The sequence below is a fragment of the Ochotona princeps genome, chromosome 13 (genome assembly GCF_030435755.1).
Source record: "Ochotona princeps isolate mOchPri1 chromosome 13, mOchPri1.hap1, whole genome shotgun sequence".
Taxonomy (NCBI): Eukaryota; Metazoa; Chordata; class Mammalia; order Lagomorpha; family Ochotonidae; genus Ochotona; species Ochotona princeps.
The window spans coordinates 61,058,132-61,078,778 of NC_080844.1; the positions used below are offsets into that span (position 1 = coordinate 61,058,132).

At 50.3% G+C, this 20,647-nt stretch overlaps 1 protein-coding gene across 2 annotated transcripts in view; it reads left to right on the forward strand.

The window, feature by feature from the left end:
- The first annotated feature begins 1,380 nt into the window (after nt 1-1,380).
- Nucleotides 1,381-20,647, forward strand: part of SEC23IP (SEC23 interacting protein) — a 41,655-nt gene continuing 22,388 nt past the window's right edge. Inside the window, exons 1-7 of one of the 2 annotated variants that reach the window (XM_058671224.1) lie at nt 1,381-1,615; nt 8,448-8,965; nt 11,766-11,982; nt 13,085-13,278; nt 15,889-15,978; nt 18,623-18,743; nt 19,732-19,821. In XM_058671224.1, the coding sequence (XP_058527207.1) occupies nt 1,456-1,615; nt 8,448-8,965; nt 11,766-11,982; nt 13,085-13,278; nt 15,889-15,978; nt 18,623-18,743; nt 19,732-19,821 (1,390 nt within the window). In that variant the 5' untranslated portion in view covers nt 1,381-1,455. The remainder of the gene's footprint in view (nt 1,616-8,447; nt 8,966-11,765; nt 11,983-13,084; nt 13,279-15,888; nt 15,979-18,622; nt 18,744-19,731; nt 19,822-20,647) is intronic. The other variant, XM_004579775.4, reaches the window with a different exon arrangement.

Sequence of the window (20,647 nt, forward strand, 5' to 3'; positions counted from 1 at the left end):
CTGGGAAAGCAGTCAAGGACAGCCCAAAGCCTTGGGACCCTGCACCTGTGTGGGAGACCAGGAACAGGTTCTAAGCTCCTGGTTTCAGATTGGCTCAGCTTCTGCTGTTGCTTGGGGAGTCAACCAGTGAACAGAAGATCTTTCTCTCTGTATATTTGCCTTTCCAATAAAAAGAAATAAGTCTTTAAAAATGTATTTCACTTATTAAATATTAAATGCAGAGTTAGAGAGGCAGGTTCAATCCCTAAATCCTTCCAAAGGGCAAACCCAGGAGTGATATCAGGAATCGAAGCTTGTAGGCCATTCTGCAGCTTTGCGAGGCCCATTAGCAGGGCGCCGGATCAGAAGCAGAGTGGCTGGGATTCCAACTGGTGCCCAAATGGGATATACAAGTTGCAGAGGGCAGCTTAACTTGTTATACCACAATCATCCCCGGTATCTGGTTTTCAAACAAAACAAGAGAGAAAAAAAAAACAACACCTCTGACATTAAACGCATTAAGTACTTACCGATTTCAGAGGACGTGCCTGTCCTTAACTCGGCCTTTCAACTAAATGCATAAATCTTTTAAAAATAAAAAGTAGTCACTAACTTAAAGCGACATTTTATCTACCTTCAACACCCACCACCCCGTTTGTCATATTGAGGGTGTGGGGGGGGTCTCTTCTCCATGCTCCAGGAAGCCTAAAGACTGTTTATACTATTCCCCCGCCCCTCTGTAATCTACGAAAAATGACAATCAATGTCTTTAAGTTATCCACACTGCAGGTTGGCTCAAGGTAGGCCACCGTGAAGACAGAAAGCTACTGCATTTAAAGTCCCACGCCTCAATCAATCCTCCGGCTTCTCTTGTAGATAGCTTTCTCTCTCTCTCTCTCTCTCTCTATTCTTGTGATTTAGATATTTCGTAAGTTTCACCAGTTTTATTTCTGGACCCGGGACAAGAATTCAGAGCAGGAAAGGCACGAATCATTTAGAATGGTTGCCACGGCCCCAACGACCGACCTCTTCCCGGCCTCCTCTCCCTGGCTCACCCCTGCCACCTGCTCCTGAGGGACCCCGTTATCCCTCCAGAATGTGTCAGTGAATCCACCCGCCGGGAGCGTTAGGAAGCTGCCCTCCCAACCCATGGCTTCCGCGACCAGCCGCGCAGGGTCCCAGACCGCCAGCAGCTACGGTCCTATCTCCCAAATCCCGCCCGACTCCCGCTGGGCCTGCGCAGCGGCGACGCGGGTCACATGCTAAGCCCTGGCGCGCCGCCTGTGCCACCATGTTGTTTTCTGGCAACGCGGGTTAGCCGGGCGGAGAGAGCAGACGACTTCCATTAGGACTTCCGGGCTCCTCCCCCGGCCGGCGCAAGTGCGGAAGTGCGCTGGCCCCGAGGGTGACTAGTTTCCGGCCGGTTGGTACTGCGCCGGCTACTCGGAGACGTGTAACTGACGGTGGGCCGCAGCCATGGCCGAGAGGAAACCTAACGGTGGCAGCGGCGGCGGCGCCACCTCCTCGTCGGGCACTAACTTGCTCTTCTCCTCGGCTACAGAGTTCAACTTCAACGTGCCCTTCATCCCGGTCACCCAGGCCGCGGCCGCTCCGGCCTCGCTGCTCTTGCCCGGAGGTAGTCGGGGTGCGGGGGTCCTGGGGGACCACGAGCTTCCGAGGGGAGCCCTGCCTTCTGGCAGCCTGCCAGGGGCCAGCAGCGGCCCAGCTGGGGTGCACCCGGGCCTTTAGGATCGTGGAGGCGCGAGGTGCAGGTCCGAGGCTTGCCCTGCGACGAGGGAGCCCAGTGCACCCTGTTGCTCCGAGCGCTGGCGTCCGCACGGAGGGGTGCGCCGAATGCTGGCTGGGGTCCCTTCCTAGGGCGCAGCAGGCGATGTCCCACCAGGAGAGCCCTGGGATACAGCACAGTGGACCCCCGGGAGGACAGAGCCTCGCTCCCCGTTGCGAGGTGTGTGTAGACAAGCGGATGCATCCTTCGTGTTTCAGGACGGGGCATCTTTCCCTCCTGCCTCTGTCTTCACACCTGGGCCTCTTCCGGGGAGGTTGCATACTGAGGACTGGTTAGGTGCCTGAGGCCTGTAGGAGGGCAGGCTGTATGTGTGCCTGGCCCTGCCCTGCCGGTGATCGGCTGTGTGACCCCAAGCCTTGTGGTGACTTGATCCTTCGGTGCCTCACTTTGCCAACTTGTGCAGTCTTGTGGGGTTGTCATGAGAGGAGGGTGAGTTTTATGAAGCCCTGGCATCCGGTGTTAGGTGCCTTAGAGATGTCTGCCCATCCTATAGGGCTAGGAAGCCTACAGCCAGGACAATCTGTGGTGTCATTTTCAGGATCTTGTTGCTGCTGACTTTTAGAGGAAGAACCTGAGAGAGATCTTCTGCCTGTAGGTTCACTCTCTGAGTGGTTGGGGTTGGGCCAGGTGACAGCCAGGAGCCGGGAGCTCCGTCTGAGTGGCACCTGGGTGGCAGGGACCTAGGAACCTGGGCCATCTGCTGCCTCCCGGGCACCTGAGTAGGGCGTTGCATTGCAGGTGTAGCAGCCAGCACGCCACCTGGCACACACATGGGATGCCAGCATCGCGGTGTGCCCCTCAGGGCTGGTCCCTAGCTTTTCTTCTGGTGAAGGGCTTGTCCTTGCTTGGAGCACTGTGAGCTGTGAGTGCAGCAGGGTGTGAGGGGAGCTACCGTGCAGGCTTCCCTCACCGAAGCTCGCCGCAGCCTGCCCTGTCCACAGAGCGGTTTCTGCTGGCCCCTTAGGTTGGAAGCTCCCGGGAGGCCAGGAGGGTTAGTCCCTAGGCTGTCCCCGATGCCTGGGATCATAGGGTATTCAGAGGGCACTTGTGTGAGTAAAGGTGTGGGCACCTGGCATGCGTCTGCGAAGCAGTGTGGTGAGGGAGCAGGTGTGGCCACTCCTGGGGCCTCCTCTGCCACGTTGGTGCCGGCTCCTGTCTGCCCTCCTGGCTGGTGCCTGCTTTGTGAGAGTCATTCTGCTAGTGCTAAACACTTTCAGTAAGTCTAGGAGAACACACTTGTCTCTAAAACTGACTTGTGGAGACAGTTATTTTTGGGGGAGAAGCACTAATATTTTCAGAAGTAAAATTCCACAGCAAGTGCTTTTTTTTTTTTTTTTCAGACAGAAAGGTTTATTTGCGAAGCGACCAGGTGAGCAGGGAAGGGAGAGGAAGGGGAAGCAGCTCCGGAGAGAAGGCGGGAGGTGGGGTGCCTCTCAAAAGGGGAGGGAGAGAGACACCCCACAGCAGGTGTTTTGCAGCGGTGAAAACGTTGTTAGGAATCCATTCAGAGAATTTCCAGTCAAAAGCGCCAGTTTGGTAGCAGCCATTGCTCAGACCAGCGAGAGATGCTCCTGTGTTCCAGCAGGGTGGGTGGAGCAGCTGCTGTCGGCAGGGGACACAGACTTGGCCTTCAGCGACTGTGCGGCGTGCCTGCCATAGCAGGCGGCCTGATCCAGGCTTTCAATAAGGAGAAGGTGTGCGGGCGGCAGGGCTGTGGCGGGCAGATCAGGGAGCTAGTGCACTTCTGGCCTTCAGGGCCTTGCAGAAGAGCCGATGGTGTGGTTGGAAGGTACAGAGAGGGGCCAGCGTTGTGGCATAGTGGGTGAGGCCACCACTTGCAACATCAGCATCCCTTGTGGGTGCTGCTTCATGTCCTCACTGCTCCACTTCCTGTCCAGCTCCCTGCTAGGGACCTGGGAAAAACAATAGAAAATGATCTAAGTGTTTGGGTCCCTGTGAAACTGGGATGAAGTTCCTACCTGGCCCAATGCTGGCTGTTGTGGATGGAAAATTCTCTTTGTCTTTGTAACTTTGATTTTCAACACAGTATTTAATAACAACAACCAAAGGATAAACATAGAAATAAGAGAGGCTGGGGGTGTGAGAAAACCCATGGATTGGCAGGAGTTGGTGGTGGGAGGTGTGAGATGTTGAGATGGGGACAGACCTCGCTTCTGCCCTACGTCCCTGGGCGCTGTGACTGGAGTGTGTACAGGGGAGGTGTTCCTGTGGTCTCTGGGTCTCTTAGACCATTCCAAGGAGTTTGTAGTGCATCCTGTGGGGGTGGGGATCCTGAAATCAGGTATTTCAGAAAGAGCAGTTTTCAGTTTTTGGGCAAGGTGAGGCAGGAGAGGCTAAAGATTTGTGTATTCCTATGGCAGAGTGACAGGGAGAGACACATAGAGATCTTCCATCCATGGGTTCACTCTCCAGTGCCCAGAACAGCCATGGCTGGGGCAGGCTGAAGCCAGGGCCAGGAACTCTAGCCGGGTCTTCAAGGTGCAGGTGCAGGTGTTGGGTTATCCTCTGATGGCTCCCAGGTGTGTTAACGGGGAGTTACCAAGTGTAAAGACTCCATGTAGAGTTTTTGCGGGTTACCCTGGACCAGGCAGCCATGGCAGGAGCAGGCTGCCCTGAGGCTGTTGGGAGAGTTGGCACCGTGATCCCAGGCAGCAGTGTGAGGAGCAGGGGCCAGGGTGAAGGATTTTAGTCTGTGGAAGTGGAAGGACTCCATGACTCAGCTGATGCTGGATTGTCAGCTCTATGCATCTGCCCTCAGGCCGGTTTTCATTGGTTTGGTTTCCAGGGGGCCCTGTGCCTGGCGCCTGGTGGGTACCACGGTGCTGCTTAGCGAGTGAGTGAGGGATTGAATGAAAGGTACTGAGGGTGGAAGGAGGCTGAGAGCCATGAGGTTTCTGGTTTCAAAGTCTGTGCATGTTGACATCTATTAAGTCATTGAGATGTGGGCAGAAGAACAAGGGTAGTCAGGACAATCTGCTGGGCTTTTGGCTTCTGGTTTGAGGCACAAGTGGCCATGTCGGCTGGTGTGGGGAAGTGGCTGCGGGAACGCGGGAGGGCAGTCTGAGTTTGAGAGGGCGCTGGGGTGGCACAGAGCCCAGGTGCTCCCCAGGCGTGTGGGCCAGGTCAGAAAGCGCTTAGAGGAGAGGGTAGGGGAGTCTCTCAACTGTAATTGATACTAACTAGAAACCGGATTCTTGGGGCAGGTTGATCTTCAAGGATGAAGATACCCCAGAGGCTTTTTCCCTGCTCTTAATTGCTGGGGAGGAAGCAAGTACGGGTGAGTCCTGCTGAGGTTCGTGGGAACCGGAAATATGAGCATGTCAGAAAAGTAAGAGGGGTGCAGGCCAACGACGGCCTTGTGCAGGAAGTGGCGTTTTTAGTTAGAAGGAAAGAAGTGAGAAGAAGTGAACCATGGACAGTGTGGTGCCGTGGTAATTGTGAGTTTTGACGTTCTGAAAGGTTGAAAATCACACAGGGTTAAAGTCCTGAAAGGTTGAGGTTCTGGAAACCAAAACGGGGAACTTTGGAGGAAAAGTTGCCCTGAGGGTAGAAAGCCGTGTTCTGGGCAGGTGTCTAAGCGTTTCTGGTTGTTCGCAGGCTCCTGGGGTCAGCGGAGTGTCAGAGAGAGTAGCTGTGAGGCCAAAGGAATAAGAGAAGATTGTCCATGTAGAAATGAAGGTGCTCTCTGTGTCTGGGGTTGTGGCACAGGTTGTAAGAGTATCAGTTGGAGTTCTGGCTGCTCTGCTCCGGCCGTCTGCTGCTGCTTTCCCAGACCAGGACCAGGGGGTAGAAGTGGAAATGGAGCATCTAGGACTACGTCTGCTTATTGGAAAGGCAGATTAACAAAGAGAGACAAAGGTCTGCATCCTCTGGTTCACTCCCCAAGTGGCTACGACTGCCAGAGCTGAGCTGATCTGAAGCCAGGGGCCAGGAGCTTCTTCCGGGTCTCCCACGTAGGTGCAGGGTCCCAAGGCTTGAACCATCCTCAACTGATTTCCCAGGCCATAGGCAGGGAGCTGGATGGGAAGTGGAGCAGCCATGATATGAGCCGGCACCCAAATGGGCTCCTGGTGTGTGCAAGGTGAGGATTTAGCCGCTGAGCCATCACACCTGGCCCTGAGTTGTTTAAAGAGGTCTCTTTCTGCACTCTCTTGGAGATTTGACGCCTCCAAAGTGCATTGATACAAGGCTGACTTTTATACATACTGTGCATGTGTGTAACATTGTTACTTTTTCAGTGAAGGAGATATCCCTTTTTTTTTTTTTAAGATTTATTCATTTTATTACAGCCAGATATACACAGAGGAGGAGAGACAGAGAGGAAGATCTTCCGTCCGATGATTCACTCCCCAAGTGAGCCGCAACGGGCTGATGCGCGCCGATCCGAAGCCGGGAACCAGGAACCTCTTCCGGGTCTCCCACGCAGGTGCAGTGTCCCAATGCATTGGGCCGTCCTCAACTGCTTTCCCAGGCCACAAGCAGGGAGCTGGCTGGGAAGTGGAGCTGCCGGGATTAGAACTGACGCCCATATGGGATCCCAGGGCGTTCAAGGCAAGGACTTTAGCCGCTAGGCCACGCTGCCGGGCCCAGGAGATATCCCTTTTTGAACATTTGCGTTTTTAAAAACATTTTTGTTGGAAAGTCTGATTTACAGAGAAGAGAGACAGAAAGATCTTCCATCCGCTGATTCACTCCCCAAGTGGCTGCAGTGGCCAGAGCTGAGCCGATCCGAAGCCAAGAGCTGCTTCTGGGTCTCCCACATGGGTGCAGGGTCCCAAGGCCTTGGGCCATCCTTGACTGCTTTCCCAGGTCATAGGCAGGGAGCTGGATGGGAAGCAGAGCACCTGGGATTAGAACTGGTGCCCATATGGGGTCCCGGTGCTTGCAAGGTGAAGACTTTAGCCACTAGGCTACCTCGCCGGGCCCTTTTAAAATAATTTTTCCCCCCAGAATTATATTTTCAGGATTTTGCTCCTTTGGAATTTTAGACTTCAGAAATTTTATTCTCTTGGATTTTGAGAATCTGGGATTATGTCTTTCAGGATTGTGGCCCAAACGTGTAGTGGAAGAGCTTATTTAAACTAATGAGCATGATAGCTGATGGAGCCATCTAGACTTTCTTTTTTTTTTTTTTTTTTAATTATTTATTATTTTACTTCATTAATTACATTGTATTATGTGACACAGTTACATAGGTACTTGGGTTGAGCCATCTAGACTTTCAAGGCCGCATCTCTGATGCGTCCTCTGAGAGCCGCCCTCGGGCAGTGTCCCTGGGCAGCCACCTTAGCAGCCTGTGTGCTGGGAGTGGGTCACCGCCCTGGCGGACTCCACATCTAGAGGGAGTGAGATGAGAGGAGCCGAGGGCTCCTAGGAGGTAAGGAAGTATAGGATGGACTCGGAAGGTCATGAGAAAGGAAAATGCCTTAGGAACAGAGAAGAGAAGTTGCTTGGAGTTAATAATACCTGAGTAAGGATCAAGTTGGGGAAGGAAAACGCTGACTTTGTCTGGTCCCTCGGTGCTTGGCAGGTACCAGGCACCGTGCTGGTGGTACCACCTGATCTCAGGGATGGCTGTGGATGGTCCACCTGCTTTCCTTGGGAGAGCAAACACGCTTGGGCCACTTGGACAGTAAGTGCTTTGTAGGTGAGAGTCCTGACACTCCCTTTCTAGTTAATATTTGATAATATTAAATAATATTTGATCTGGTCATGACTGTATAAATGAAATAATTTGTGTTTTGATGATGGAGTGACTTTTTAATGTATAATGTCTCAGCCAATGGTAGTTACATTTCTTTGCGGAAAAATTTTCCACTTTTTTTGGGGGGGGGATTGTTATTTGAAAGGCAGAGAGAGATAGAGGTCTTCCATCTACTGGTTCACTGCCCAGCTACTCGCCATGGCCTCCAGCTGGCACCGGGGACCCAGGAGCTCATTCCAGGTCTCTAGGCAGGTGGCCAGGAGCCCAGGCACGTGGACCTCCCAGAGTCTACTTCACCAGGAAGCTGGCAGCAAGAGCTGGAGCTGGGACTTGAACCCAGGCACTCCAGTATGGTTCTCCGGCCCCTGAAACCATGAGATGTAAGCCTGTGTTCATGGGGTTGCCATGATGGAACCCGTTAATGCTGCTGCCTTGGGTCCAGCCACAGCTGCCTCATTTCCGACCCTGCTCCCGTAGTGTGCCTGGGACGGCAGCAGAGGATGGCCCAGGGCTTGGTCCCCTGCCAGTCGTGTCTGGGACCCAGATGGAGTGCCAGGCTCCCTGTTTCGTCCTGGCTGTGTGGCCATTTGGGGAGTAAGGCAGTTCGTGGGAGATCTGTCTTTCCATCCCAGCTCGGTCTTTCAAGTAATGATTTTTTTAAATCCATGTTTACAACTGTTGATATTTATTTAAAATGTAATGTGTCTGAGGGTAGGTACCAGTGTGTTAGAGTGTTAGCAGTGACTGTCCATGGTGGGCTTAGGAGTGAATTATAATGGTTCTGTGCTTTTATTTTTTCTTATTCCTAGTTTCTCGTTTTAATTGCAAAGGAAGCATAGTTATTGTTCCTGGGAAGACAGAGATGTCAGTTGGAGCACCAGTGGGCAGAGATGCACACACCTGCCTCAACACCTCCGCTCCCCTCTTGTGTTTCAGAGGATTCCACGGACGTCGGTGAGGAGGACAGCTTCCTTGGCCAGACTTCTGTGCACACATCTCCCCCGCAGGCATTCAGTTACTTCTCTCAGGTGTCGAGCAGCAGTGATCCCTTTGGGAACATCGGACAGTCCCCGCTGACCACGGCCGCCGCGCCCTCGGGGCTCTCGGCCTTCTCCAAGCCCCCAGCCTCGCTCCCCTTCCCACCTGGAGCCCAGGACGTCCTGAACGCGTTTCCACCCTCTGCTTCCAAGGCTCAGTACGGTGCTCCGCCCCCCTCTCAGATGGCAATGAATGCTTACCTGCCTTCTCAGCCCAGCACTCTGCCTCCTTGCACTTTTGGGAGCCCCCCACAGGGGACCCCTCCACAGGGGTACAACCCTTACCGCCACACCCCACTCAGCAGCCGGGCCAACCCTTACATCACGCCGCCGCAGCTGCAGCAGGGCCCGCCGGTGGCCGCCGCCACGCCGCCGGTGCAGTACCCGGGGCCTCCGGAGTCCTTACCGCCCCCGCAGGTAGGCCTGCCGCTGTGGGCTGCTGCTTGTCGTACCTTAGCCTGTGTTTGAAGAAGGTGACCTTTGTAAGCGCCTTGCTTGAAGTCAACATAGCTTTCAGGGAAGTTATTTTAGTTTGTTTTGTTGTTTAGTAAAGTCATAGTGGTTTCTTGTGAGTCAGCTCCTGCCAGCTTTTCCAGATTTTAGTGTGAGGATGTCAGTGATAAATGTCATGTAGGAGGCCTGGCATTGAACATGGACGGCCGCTTCAGGGCTCGGCTGCTGTGCTTTGGATTCGGTTCCCGGCGCTTGTGCCCGGGGAAGCAGTGGAGGATGAGCCCGTGCCTGGAACCTGGCATCCATGTGGGAGACCCCTGAACCTCCTGGCTGTGCACTGGCCTGGCTCTGGCCGCTGTGGTCATTTGGGGAGTGAACCAGAGGACGGAAGATCCTGTCTTGCTCTCTCTCGCTCACTGATTTCCAAATAATAAATAACATTTATTTAAATATTTTAAAAACCTTATTTTTATTTGAAAGATGAACAGAGGAGATGCAGAGAGAGCTTCCACATGTTCACTCCCCAGACGGCCTCAGGGCCGGAGCGGGGCCAGTCCACAGCAGGAACCCGGGAGTTCTTTGAGGTCTCCCATGTGGGTGCTTGGGGCCCCCACGTGGACCATCTTCTGCTACTCAGCTGGATCAGAAGTGGAGCAGCTGGGACTTGAACCAGTGCCCATATGGGATGTTGGCACCGCCATGGTGCTGCTCCTAATTAATAAATCTTTCAAAAATAAGTCATTTAGACACATGAGAGGAGTTAAAAGAATTACTGTTTTAACAGACTGACAGAATGTGTCTGTATTTGAAAGGTGGAGAGGTGGCAGGAGTCAGATTTCCCACCTTGTGACCCACTCCGGGTGCCCACACTGGTCAGGGTGGCCCTGGTACAGCTGGGAGCCATGAGTACCTGGCACTCATGCGGGATCTGGGCGCATGCAAGGCGAGCACTTTCAGCCTGGTGTTTTTGTGCGCGTGTGCTCAGGTGTGTGAGCCCTCCTCTGTCTGCTCTCCCTCTTCCTCCAGCTTCCTTACCTTCTTTCTTCCTCTGAGTTTATGCCATTTGGGGGCAGTGTTTTTAGCTCAGTCGAGTTCAATCCTGAGTATTTTCCTATGTATTTTTTAAAAAAGATTTGTTTTGGGCCCGGCATGGTAGCCTTGTGGTTATAGTCCTTGCCTTGTATGCGCTGAGATCCCATATGGGCACTGGTTCGTATCCTGCCTGCTCCATTTCCCATCCAGCTCCCTGCTTGTGGCCTGGGAAAGCAGTGGAGGATCACTCAAAGCCTTGGGACCCTGCACCTATGTGGGAGATCTGGAAGAAACTCCTGGCTCTTGGCTTTGGATTGGCTCAGTTTTGGTCGTTGTGGACACTTGGGGAGTGAACCAGCAGATGGAAGATGTTTCTCCTTGTCTCTCCTCCCTGTAAAGCATCTGACTCTCCAATAAAGATAAATAAATCTTTTTTTTTTTTTAAATTTATTTATCCTTATTGCAAAGTCAGATATACACAGAGCAGGAGAGAGAGGAAGATCTTCTGTCTGATGATTCACTCCCCAAGTGGCTGCAATGGCCGGTGCTATGCCGATCCAAAGCCAGGAGCCAGGAACTTCCTCCAGGTTTCCCACGTGGATGCAGGGTTCCAAGGCTTTGGGCCGTCCTCTACTGCTCTCCCAGGCCACAAGCAGGGAGCTGGATGGGAAGTGGAGCTGCTGGGATTAGAACCGGAGCCCAAATGGGATCCCGGCGCGTTCAAGGTGAGGACTTTAGCTGCTAGGCCATGGCGCCGGATCCAAAAATAAATAAATCTTAAAAATAAATAAATAACCAGCTCTGCCTTTAGACCAGAGATGGTCTCCCCAAGAAACTGTTGAATTGAGCTGGACAGTAAGATGCTGGACTCTATGCATGGCACACGCTTGCAATGAAAGAAACAAGACTGGATTTGATCTGTAATACTGCAATAAGGTGGAGTAATCCACCGTGGGGGGAGGGCACGAGGAGGGGTTGGGGGGACATCGGAGCCTATGAAACGATGTTGTAAAATGAAATGCAATAAAAATAAATACATAAATGAGTAAATAAATAAAAAGATTTATTTATGTGAAAGGAAGAGAGAAAGCGTGTCTGAGAGCACTTCTGTCCGCTGGCTCATTTCCCGGATGGCTTAGTAGACCTGGGCCGAGCAAGGCTGGGAGCCTGGCACCCATCCTGGTCTCTCGTGGCGTCAGGCGCTGCAGGACCTGGGTCTTCTCCCAGTGCTGTTTCACTTGCAGGGACTGGATGGGAAGTGAAGCAGCTGGGACTCCTGTGGGCTCCCTGCTACAGTTTGCTGGCATTGTAAACAATAGCTTCGTCTGCTGGACCATGGCTCCTGTGCCTCCTGTGTGTTTCTTTTTCCTTTTAAAATGTCTGTTTAGGGCCTGGCACGATACTCTAGTGGCTAAAGTCCTCACCTTGCAAGCGCCGGGGTCCCCCATGCTTTGGCCCCTGCGGTCCATGTGGGAACCTGGATGGATTTCTGGGCTCTGACTTGGGCTTGGCTCAGCCCCGGCTTTTGCAGCCATTTGGAAAGTGAACCGGTGGGTGGACGCTGTCTGTGTGTCCCTTCGTGTCCCTTTGTGTCCCTTCTCTCACTGCCTGTCAAATAAATACCTAAATACACCTTTAACTTCTGGAGCAGTGTGTGGGGTAGTGACCAGTCAGGTGTAGGTGCGTCTCTGCATGCGCAGTTGTTCTCGCTTCACCTTGTTGTCCTCTGCAGGTGCCTCCCATGGTGTCACCAGCACAGCCGCCGCAGCAGGTGCATGCTAGGCCTGCAGGTCCTCCTGCGCCGGGGCCGCCGCCACCTCTTATGCTTCAGAACCAGTATGAGCCTGTGCAGCCCCACTGGTTCTACTGCAAGGAGGTGGAATACAAACAGCTGTGGATGCCTTTCAGTGTGTTGGACTCGATGAACCTTGAGGACATCTACAATTCAGGTGAGGACTGAGCATGGGTTCAGGAAGGAGAGCGGCGAGGCGGGCCTATCAAGTCGTGTTTTTCGTGAATGCCAGATTTCGTAGTCATCCCAGCCTTCCCCAGGCACTGTGTCTTACGTTGGTGGGACAAATATGGAGATATCTTAGCAAAGTATTTGAAGAAATGTTTCTGTAATTTCATCCTGTTTGAAAGTGTTTTGAATGTGAGAAGTGCAGTAGTTCACTGCATGCGGGGTTCAGTTTCCCTGGCCTGTCCTTCCCCTGTGGTTGAGGGGGCACTGATGGCCCGCTTCCCAGGGCCCCTCCCGGAGGTGCACAGTGTGCGAAGTGTCACTGTGACGTCCTGCAGTGGGACGAGGCCTTGCCTCATCCTGGTGTTCTTTACTCCTGGGAGTAAAGTCCCTGGCACTCATGGCATTTAGCGACTAACTTCAGAGAGCCTTGGTGTCGGTTGACATTTCTGCTTTGACTAAAAAACCAGAAGACCCTCCTGTGCCCCAATTGTTTGAATTACTTTATCAGTTTATGTGAAACTACTTTATGGTCACGTTTTTTAATGTTGTTTATTTTTATGATTTTTTTTCTAAAGGTTTATTTTTGTTGGAAAGGTGGATTTACAGAGGGAGGGAGAGACATAGAGAAAGGTCTTCCATCTGCTGGTTCAATGCCCAAATGGCTGCAATGGCTGGAGCTGAGCCAACCCAGAGCCAGGAGTCAGGAGCTTTTTCTGGGTCTCCCTTGAGGGTGCAGGGCCCAAGAACTGGAGTCACACTCTCCTGATTTCCCAGACCATAAGCAGGGACTTGGATGTTAAGTGGGGCAACTGGGATGTGAACTAGTAGTGCCCATATGGGAGCTGGCACTTACAGGTGGAGGATTAGTTTGTTGAGCTATTGTGCTGGCCCACTATGATCATGTTTTGAATGTGTGTGCTGGTTATTTCCATCTAGAAGGGTCATTTTGAAGTCATAAACTTGTATTTTATGGTGAAAATGAGCCTATTTGTTGTTGTTCAGGCTGGACTTGTTGCTGTGTTTACTGTTTATGATTTTTTTAAGCTTGCCTGGTGACAGTTAGGTACCATGTGGACTTTGTTTTCTAGTTCAGCCGGATCCCGAAAGCGTGGTCCTGGGCACAGACGGCGGGCGCTATGATGTTTACCTCTATGACCGCGTGCGGAAAGCTGTGTACTGGGAGGAGGAGCCGGCTGAAGTGCGGCGCTGCACTTGGTTTTACAAGGGTGACACTGATAGCAGATTCATTCCTTACACTGAGGACTTCAGTGAGAAACTAGAGGTACGCGTGCTCTCTTCTGGATCTTTCCCTTTGGAAAACCTAAGCCTTGTACACCTGATGCCACTCCCAGGGCAGCTCGCTGTTGGCATAGAGGGTCACTTCCCAGTGGCCTACCACCCATGGTGGGCACCTGCTTGGGTCAGGTGCCTACCCCAAGCCTCAGGACCAAGGCTGCTAGGGCTTGTCGCCAGCAACAGGCCAAGCACACTGACCTTTCTGAATTAATGCTTAGGAAAAGGCTTGAGATTAGTCTCTGGTTTGTGAAAATTAACTCATAAGAACAGGAAGAACTATCATGAAATGTATTAGCATCTTGAATCTGATGTTCAAGATATATAAATGTTCTTTTGTATAAATGTGTTAATTTCTTGTGCTGTTCTTAGTAGTTAAATATTCGAAACAAATGAATCCAGTTGTACACATGAAGATGAGATAAAGAGCATTTTGGTTAGCTTTTTTATTTTTAAAGATTTATTTTTATTGGAAATGTAGATTTTCAGAGAGAGACAGAAAGATCTTCCATCTACTGGGTCACCCTCCAAATGGCCACAATGACCAGAGCTGAGCTTATCCAAAGCCAGGAGCCAGGAGTTTCTTCTGTGTCTCCCATATGGGTGCCGGGTCTCAGGGCTCTGGGTCATCCTCTGGTGGTTTCACAAGCAGAGAGTTGGGATGTGGAGCAGCCGGGACATGAACTGGCATCCATATAGGGGGCTGTGTTTGGAGGTGGAGCGTCAGCCAATTGAGCACCCCCCTTTATTTTTTAGTGTGCTAGTTCTTAAAACTTGAATAAATGAAACCTGACATCAACATTAAAAGAGGTCTCTAATTTTTTTTTTAAACATTGACTTATCAACTTCATTTTGTTGAAAGGCAGAGATACAGACATAGACAAACAAATAGAACTTTCACCTGCTGGTTTGCTTCCCAGATGCCCACGGCTGGGGCTGGACCAGGGCCAGGTTGAAGCTGGGAGCCCAGAACTCAGTCTGTGAGGGTGGCAGAGAGCCACACCGGTGAAGGTACATGTGATCAGGACTCCTACCCAGGGACCCCAGTGTGGCTATGGGTGTCATTGTCAGCGGGTTAACCATTGTGCCAAATGCTCTAAAATGTCGATCCTCCTTGGGTTTGTATTTTGTGACTGTAAACAGGGACTAGGCTTTGTATTTGTGTAGGAGCTGACCATCTGGATATCACTGTTAATTATTAATTTTATTCTTCTTGAGGAATAGCTAGTAGAAATAAGAAATATACAATCTGAAATTTCTGAAAGAGGTTTATGTATTCATTGGAATGGTGGAGTGACAGAAAGAGTGAGAAGAAGAGATACCTTTCATCTACTTTTTTGTTCCCCAAAAGACCATGGCAGTCTGAGCTGGGCCAGGCTAAATCCAGGAGCCAGGAGCTTCTTTTGGTCTCCCATGTGGGTTCAGGGACCCAAAGAGTTGGCCCACCTTTTACTGGTTTCCCAGGGAGATTAACAGGAAGCTGGATCGGAAGTAGAGCAACCAGGACTGGTACCCATTTGGAAAGCTAGTGTTTATCTGCTGTGCCATAATATCAGCCCCGGAAATACTTTTTTTCCCCAAAAAAATATATTTACTTGAAATACATAGTAACGGAGAAGGAGAGTCTTGCATGCCGTTGTATGCTTCCAGATGGCCACGGTGGCTGAGACTGGTTCAAGGATGAGCATGAATCTGGACTTACATTCTGCTTCCCTGTGAGTGGCAGAGGCCCAAACACGTGCGCCATCTCCTGCTGCCTTCCTAGGCGCATTGTCAGGCAGCTGGATCACAAGTAGAACCAGCGCCCATCTGGGATGCCAGCATTAGGTGGTGGCTTAACTCACTGTGCCACAATGCCCAACCCTTGGTCAGTTCTTGACAGCTGTTATTGAATGGTTGCTCAAGACAGTAGAAAAAAGACTGGTATTTTGAAGTGGTTGTCAGATGATCACTGTAACTAATTTAATAATGACTAACAATTTATATTTGCCAAATAAGAAAATAAGTATTGAAATACTAACTTCTGATACTTTGTTTTGGGAATGGGATCCCTGCAGACATGATTAGCTATAATGAGGTTGGACTGGATCTTTATGCAGTCTGTTTGGTGTCTTCGTAAGGAGAAGAGGAGTGAAAGAGACAGAGATACACAGGCAGAATGGCAGATGATGATGAAGGCAGGTGTAGGTTATGCTGCAAGCCCAGGAGTGCAGGCAGTTGCTGGCAACCATCAGTGCTGGGACGGGGCCAGCACGAGCTTCCTGCCGGTCTCGGGGAGGCCATGTATGACTGGCATGTGGGTTCCAGACTTGGGGCCTCCAGAAGTCCAGGACAGTGCGCTTCTGTGAGCCCCCCAGTTTGTGGCACTTTGTTGTGCTGACCCTGAGAAACTGGCAGTCTCTGTATGATGAGAATAATATTCAGAAATGACTGAATAATTACTGAAGTATAAAGTGATTTTAAAAACCCAAGATAGCTGGCCAGTAAATGAGAGCAGCTGTATATTCTTGTTTTTGTTACTGTCGTAGTAACCATTTTCTTCCATATTTTCAATGTAATACAGATGTATCATGTTGGATTGTTGTTTCCATTACTGTAGGCTGAATATAAAAAAGCTGTAACCACAAATCAGTGGCATCGCAGGTTGGAGTTTCCAGGTGGGGAGACCATTGTTATGCACAACCCTAAGGTAATGATGTTGTTTTTAAGTGCTCAGTATATTGCAGTGGTCTTTGATGTGTGTATTGCTAGATACTCATTTTTAGTAACTTGATTTTAAAGTAATTTGAATTTTATCTGTGAAATATGTCAGATCGGTTCTCTTTGTATTGATACATTTTTTAAAAATTAAGATTTAACATAGTTATATAATTTAAAATTTTCTCTTCAAGCTTTGGTATATGTTAACTTCTTAACGGAAGCTTGGTATGCACCGTAGAAGAGGCTTGATGAATTCTTTCTGATGGTCTGAGACTGGCCACCTTTTTTGCTAAGGGGCCAAGTGATGAATGTTTGGTCTCTGTTGTAACTACCAACTCTACTGTTCTCTACCATTGTAGAGTGGAAACAGCTAGAGACACATCAACCAATGGATGTGATGTTTTCTTTTTGTGTGTGTGTTTTCTATAAATCTTTATGAGACATGTGATATGACATGTTTGTCATGGCTATCACTTTCTTTTTCAAAGATGTATTTGTTTATTGGAAAGGTTGATTTACATAGAGAAGGAGAGACAAGATCTTATTCCTGCTGGTTCACTCCCCAGGTGGCCACAGTACCTGGAGCTGAGCTGATCCGAAGCCAGGGGCCAGGAGCTTGTTCTGGGTCTCCCACGCAGGTGCAGGGTCCCAAGGCTTTGGGCCGTCCTCCACTGCTTTCCTGTGGCACAAGCAGGGAGCTGGCTGGGATGTGGAGCTGCCGGGACGTGATCGGTGTCCGTCTGGGATGCTGGCATCACAAGGCAGGGTCTTAGCTAGTTGAGCCACTGCGCTGGCCAGTGTGTGTGATCTCCCACACCTTGTCTGCGTGTGTGAGATCTGTCCTGTTGATGGTAGAGCCATGGATTACCTGCCTGTCCTTGACGATGGTTTGTTTTAACCTTTCAAGTAAAAATAGATACTTTTTTTTTTTTTTAAAGATTTTATTGTTATTGAAAAGCCGGATATACAGAGAGGAGGAGAGACAGAGAGGAAGATCTTCCATCCAATGATTCACTCCCCAAGTGAGCCACAACGGGCCGGTACGCGCCAATCCGATGCCGGGAACCTGGAACCTCTTCCTCCAGGTCTCCCACGTGGGTGCAGGGTCCCAAAGCTTTGGGCCGTCCTCGACTGCTTTCCCAGGCCACAAGCAGGGAGCTGGATGGGAAGTGGAGCTGCCGGGATTAGAACCAGCGCCCATATGGGATCCCGGGGCTTTCAAGGCGAGGACTTTAGTCGCTAGGCCACGCTGCCGGGCCCAGATACTTTTTTATTTTAAAGGTTTATTTTAAAATTTTTACTGGAAAGGCAGATTTACAGAGAGAAGGAGCTACAGAGAAAAAGATCTCCCATCTGCTGGTTCACTCCCCAAGCGGCCGTTACAGCCAGAGCTAAACTGATCTGAAGCCAGGAGCTTCTTCCAGGTCTCCCGTGCGGGTGCAGGGTCCCAAGGCTTTGGGCCGTCCTCTACTGCTTTCCCAGGCCACAGGCAGGGAGCTGAATGGGAAACATCCGAACTGGCTCCCATATGGGATCCTGGCACATGCACGGAGAGGACTTTAGCCACTAGGTTACTGCGCTGGGCCCAGAATTATTTTTTATTGGGAAGGCTGATTTGAAGAGACAAATCTTCCAGCCACTGGTTCACTGACCCTAAATTTTTTTTTAAGATTTATTTTTATTTATTTGAAGGACAGTTGCAGATGGAGAAGGAGGAGGTAGAGAAGGAAGTAGGCAGAGATATCAATTGATTTTTCATCCACTGCTTCATCTCTCAAATGGACACAGCAGCCAGGACTGGGCCAGGCTGAAGCTGGGAGTCCAGGCTTATTCCAGATCTCCCAGGGGTGCAGGGACCCAGACAGTTGCGCCATTTTCTGCTGTTTTCCAAGGCACATTAGCAGGGAGCTGGGTTGGAAATGGAGCAGCTGGAGCTTGAACTGGTGTTCATATTGGTTTTGGCAGTGCGGGCAGATCCTTAGCTTGCTGTGCCACTGTGATGGTCCCAAGATTTGCTTTTTAAATATTTATTTGAGAAGAGAGAGAGAGAGAGACAGAGTTCCTGTGTGCTGTTCACCCTGCAGATGCTTGTGGTTAAGTGGGAGCTGGGAGTCTGAAACTCAGTCTAGATCTCCCTGTGAGTGCAACACCCGGGTTCCTGCACCATGGTGACTCCTGCCTCACAGGGCGCAGCACCCGGGTTCCTGCACCATGGTGACTCCTGCCTCACAGGGCGCAGCACCCGGGTTCCTGCACCATGGTGACTCCTGCCTCACAGGGCACATTCACGGGAAGCGCAGAGGGAGTGGACTGGGCCTGGAATGCGGAAACGGTGCTGTGGGATGTGCTCTCTTGAGCACTAGGCCAAATGCTGACCCCATGGTAGATCTTTAAATCGAGGTGTACTAAAGAGGTATGCTTTTTAAACGTAAGTGTTGGAAATGATGGTGTTGATTCACTTGTTTTGATGGTTTATTGAACTAGGGCTCTTAGAAAAGTGGCTTATGGGAGCAATAGTAATACTTGTTTTCTAATCTTTCCACGTGTAGCATACCACATGATGAGTGAGTTGTTTAGTCGGCTGTGGAGCAGAGTTGGCAATGAGCACTGTCTGTGTTCTTTGTGTCTTAAAGGTTATTGTTCAGTTCCAGCCGTCCTCAGTACCTGATGAGTGGGGGACCACACAAGATGGACAGACGAGGCCCAGGGTTGTGAAACGTGGCATTGATGATAACCTTGATGAAGTTCCTGATGGTGCGTATGGCTTGTTTAGGGTGCAAGTTTTGTTTCGTCTTCTGTGTTGGGGTGTCAGGTTTTGGAGTGATTAAGAGATAAGTGGTTACCAGCATCACCTGCCCCATGTGCAGAAAGGATCCAGTCTGGCCCGTATCGCTGTTTTTAATTTTGTTACTTTTCTACCTTTATTTTTAAATCTAGAGTTCTGTTGAAGACACACAAGCCACGGAGTGCAGCTTCTAGCATATGTGTTGCTGGTTGGAGCTAAACCTTTGGCAGTATGTAGGCTGGTGTTGTCATGCCTCGCTGGTTGGCATTATTCTAGTGTGGGGCTGGCACATTTCTCTGTGAGGAGCCAGATAGGAAGTATTTTGGCTGAGCAGGCATATGCGCTCTGTTGCCACTGCAGTGGGAGAGCGTCTGTAGAGACTAGGTAGCTGAAGGGACGTATCTGTGTTCCAGTAGAAGACAGGGAAGGGCACGATGTGGCTTTTGGGCCACAGTGTGCCAACCCTGTTCTAATGCATGTGTTTTTTGTTTGCTGATCACAGTATTCAAGATTGGATATTATTTTGATGATTCCATATTCTTCGTGTTTGTTTCATTGTCTTATTTAAAAAGGTATAAAGTAAGTTTTCATTAAGTCTGAATGGAGAAGAAAAATGTTCATATTGTGACTAACGCGTCCAGAGGACGGCTTTGGGGAAAGTATTTTGGAGATTTTTCTTGGCAGATTACGCACCCTGGGGTGCTGCGGAGCAGCCACCACACTGGGAAGCCCCTGCAGGCCTGGACCTGCTGGCTGTCACGTGCTGAGGGCTGCTGGGAACAGGGAGGGGCTGCTTGCCCCGCTCCTGGTCTAGTTCACTGTCTTGGTAGAGGGTCATGAGGCTCATCTGCTTGAAAGAGTCAAGAGTTTCTTTGATGAGTTTCTGATGACAGATGGGGTATGCAGAACACTGTTTTGTGATTAAGAGAACTCTGTGCGTTTTCTCTTGGCACCTAGGGGAGCTGCCTCAGGTTGACCATTTGGTGTTCGTGGTGCATGGTATCGGGCCAGTGTGTGACTTGCGTTTTAGAAGCATTATTGAGTGTGGTAAGTGTCAGTCATCCTTCATTTTACAGAACCATCTGGAAACTGAAAGTATAGCTGTGAAGTAGTCATTTTTAAGGTCACTGCTGGCTGTGTCCTGCTGGCCGAGGTGCTGCGAGAGATTTAAATGATGAGTGGGAAGTATTAATTTAAATTTGCTTTGCTCGGATGACATACACAACCCAAAGCATAAGGGCCTTGGAAGCAGCCACACCTTTCTGACAGTTGGCCTCTGCCCGAGTGCTTCCGGCAGCCACGAGCTCTGCGCAGGTGTGGAGAGTGGGGCGTGAGAAGTGCTTCCATGAGCTGTGAGCCAACTGCTTGCTTGACTTAACATCTTCCAAATTTTATTGATTTTTTTTTTTTTTTTTTGGTGACCTTCATCCCTATTATTTATTTATTTATTTTTAAAGATCTATTTTATTGGAAAGTCAGATTTACAGAGAGAAGGAGAGACAGAAAGGTCCTCCATCTGCTGGTTCACTCCCCAAGTAACCTCAGTGGCCAGAGATGAGCTGCTCTGAAGCCAGGAACCAGGAGCCTTCTCTGGGTCTCCCACATGGGTGCAGGGTCCCGAGGCTTTGGGCCATCCTCTACTGCTTTCCCAGGCCACAAGTAGGGAGCTGGATGGGAAGCAGAGCAGCTGGTGTAGGAACCAGTGCCCATATGGGATCAAGGTGCATGCAAGGTGAGTACTTTAGCCACTAGGATACTGTGTTGGGCCTGCTTTTTATTTATTTATTCAGTTTTTAAGACATTCATATATTTGAAAAGCAGAATAATATAGAGAATGTGAGAGATAGACAGAGACCTATGTCTTTGTATGCTG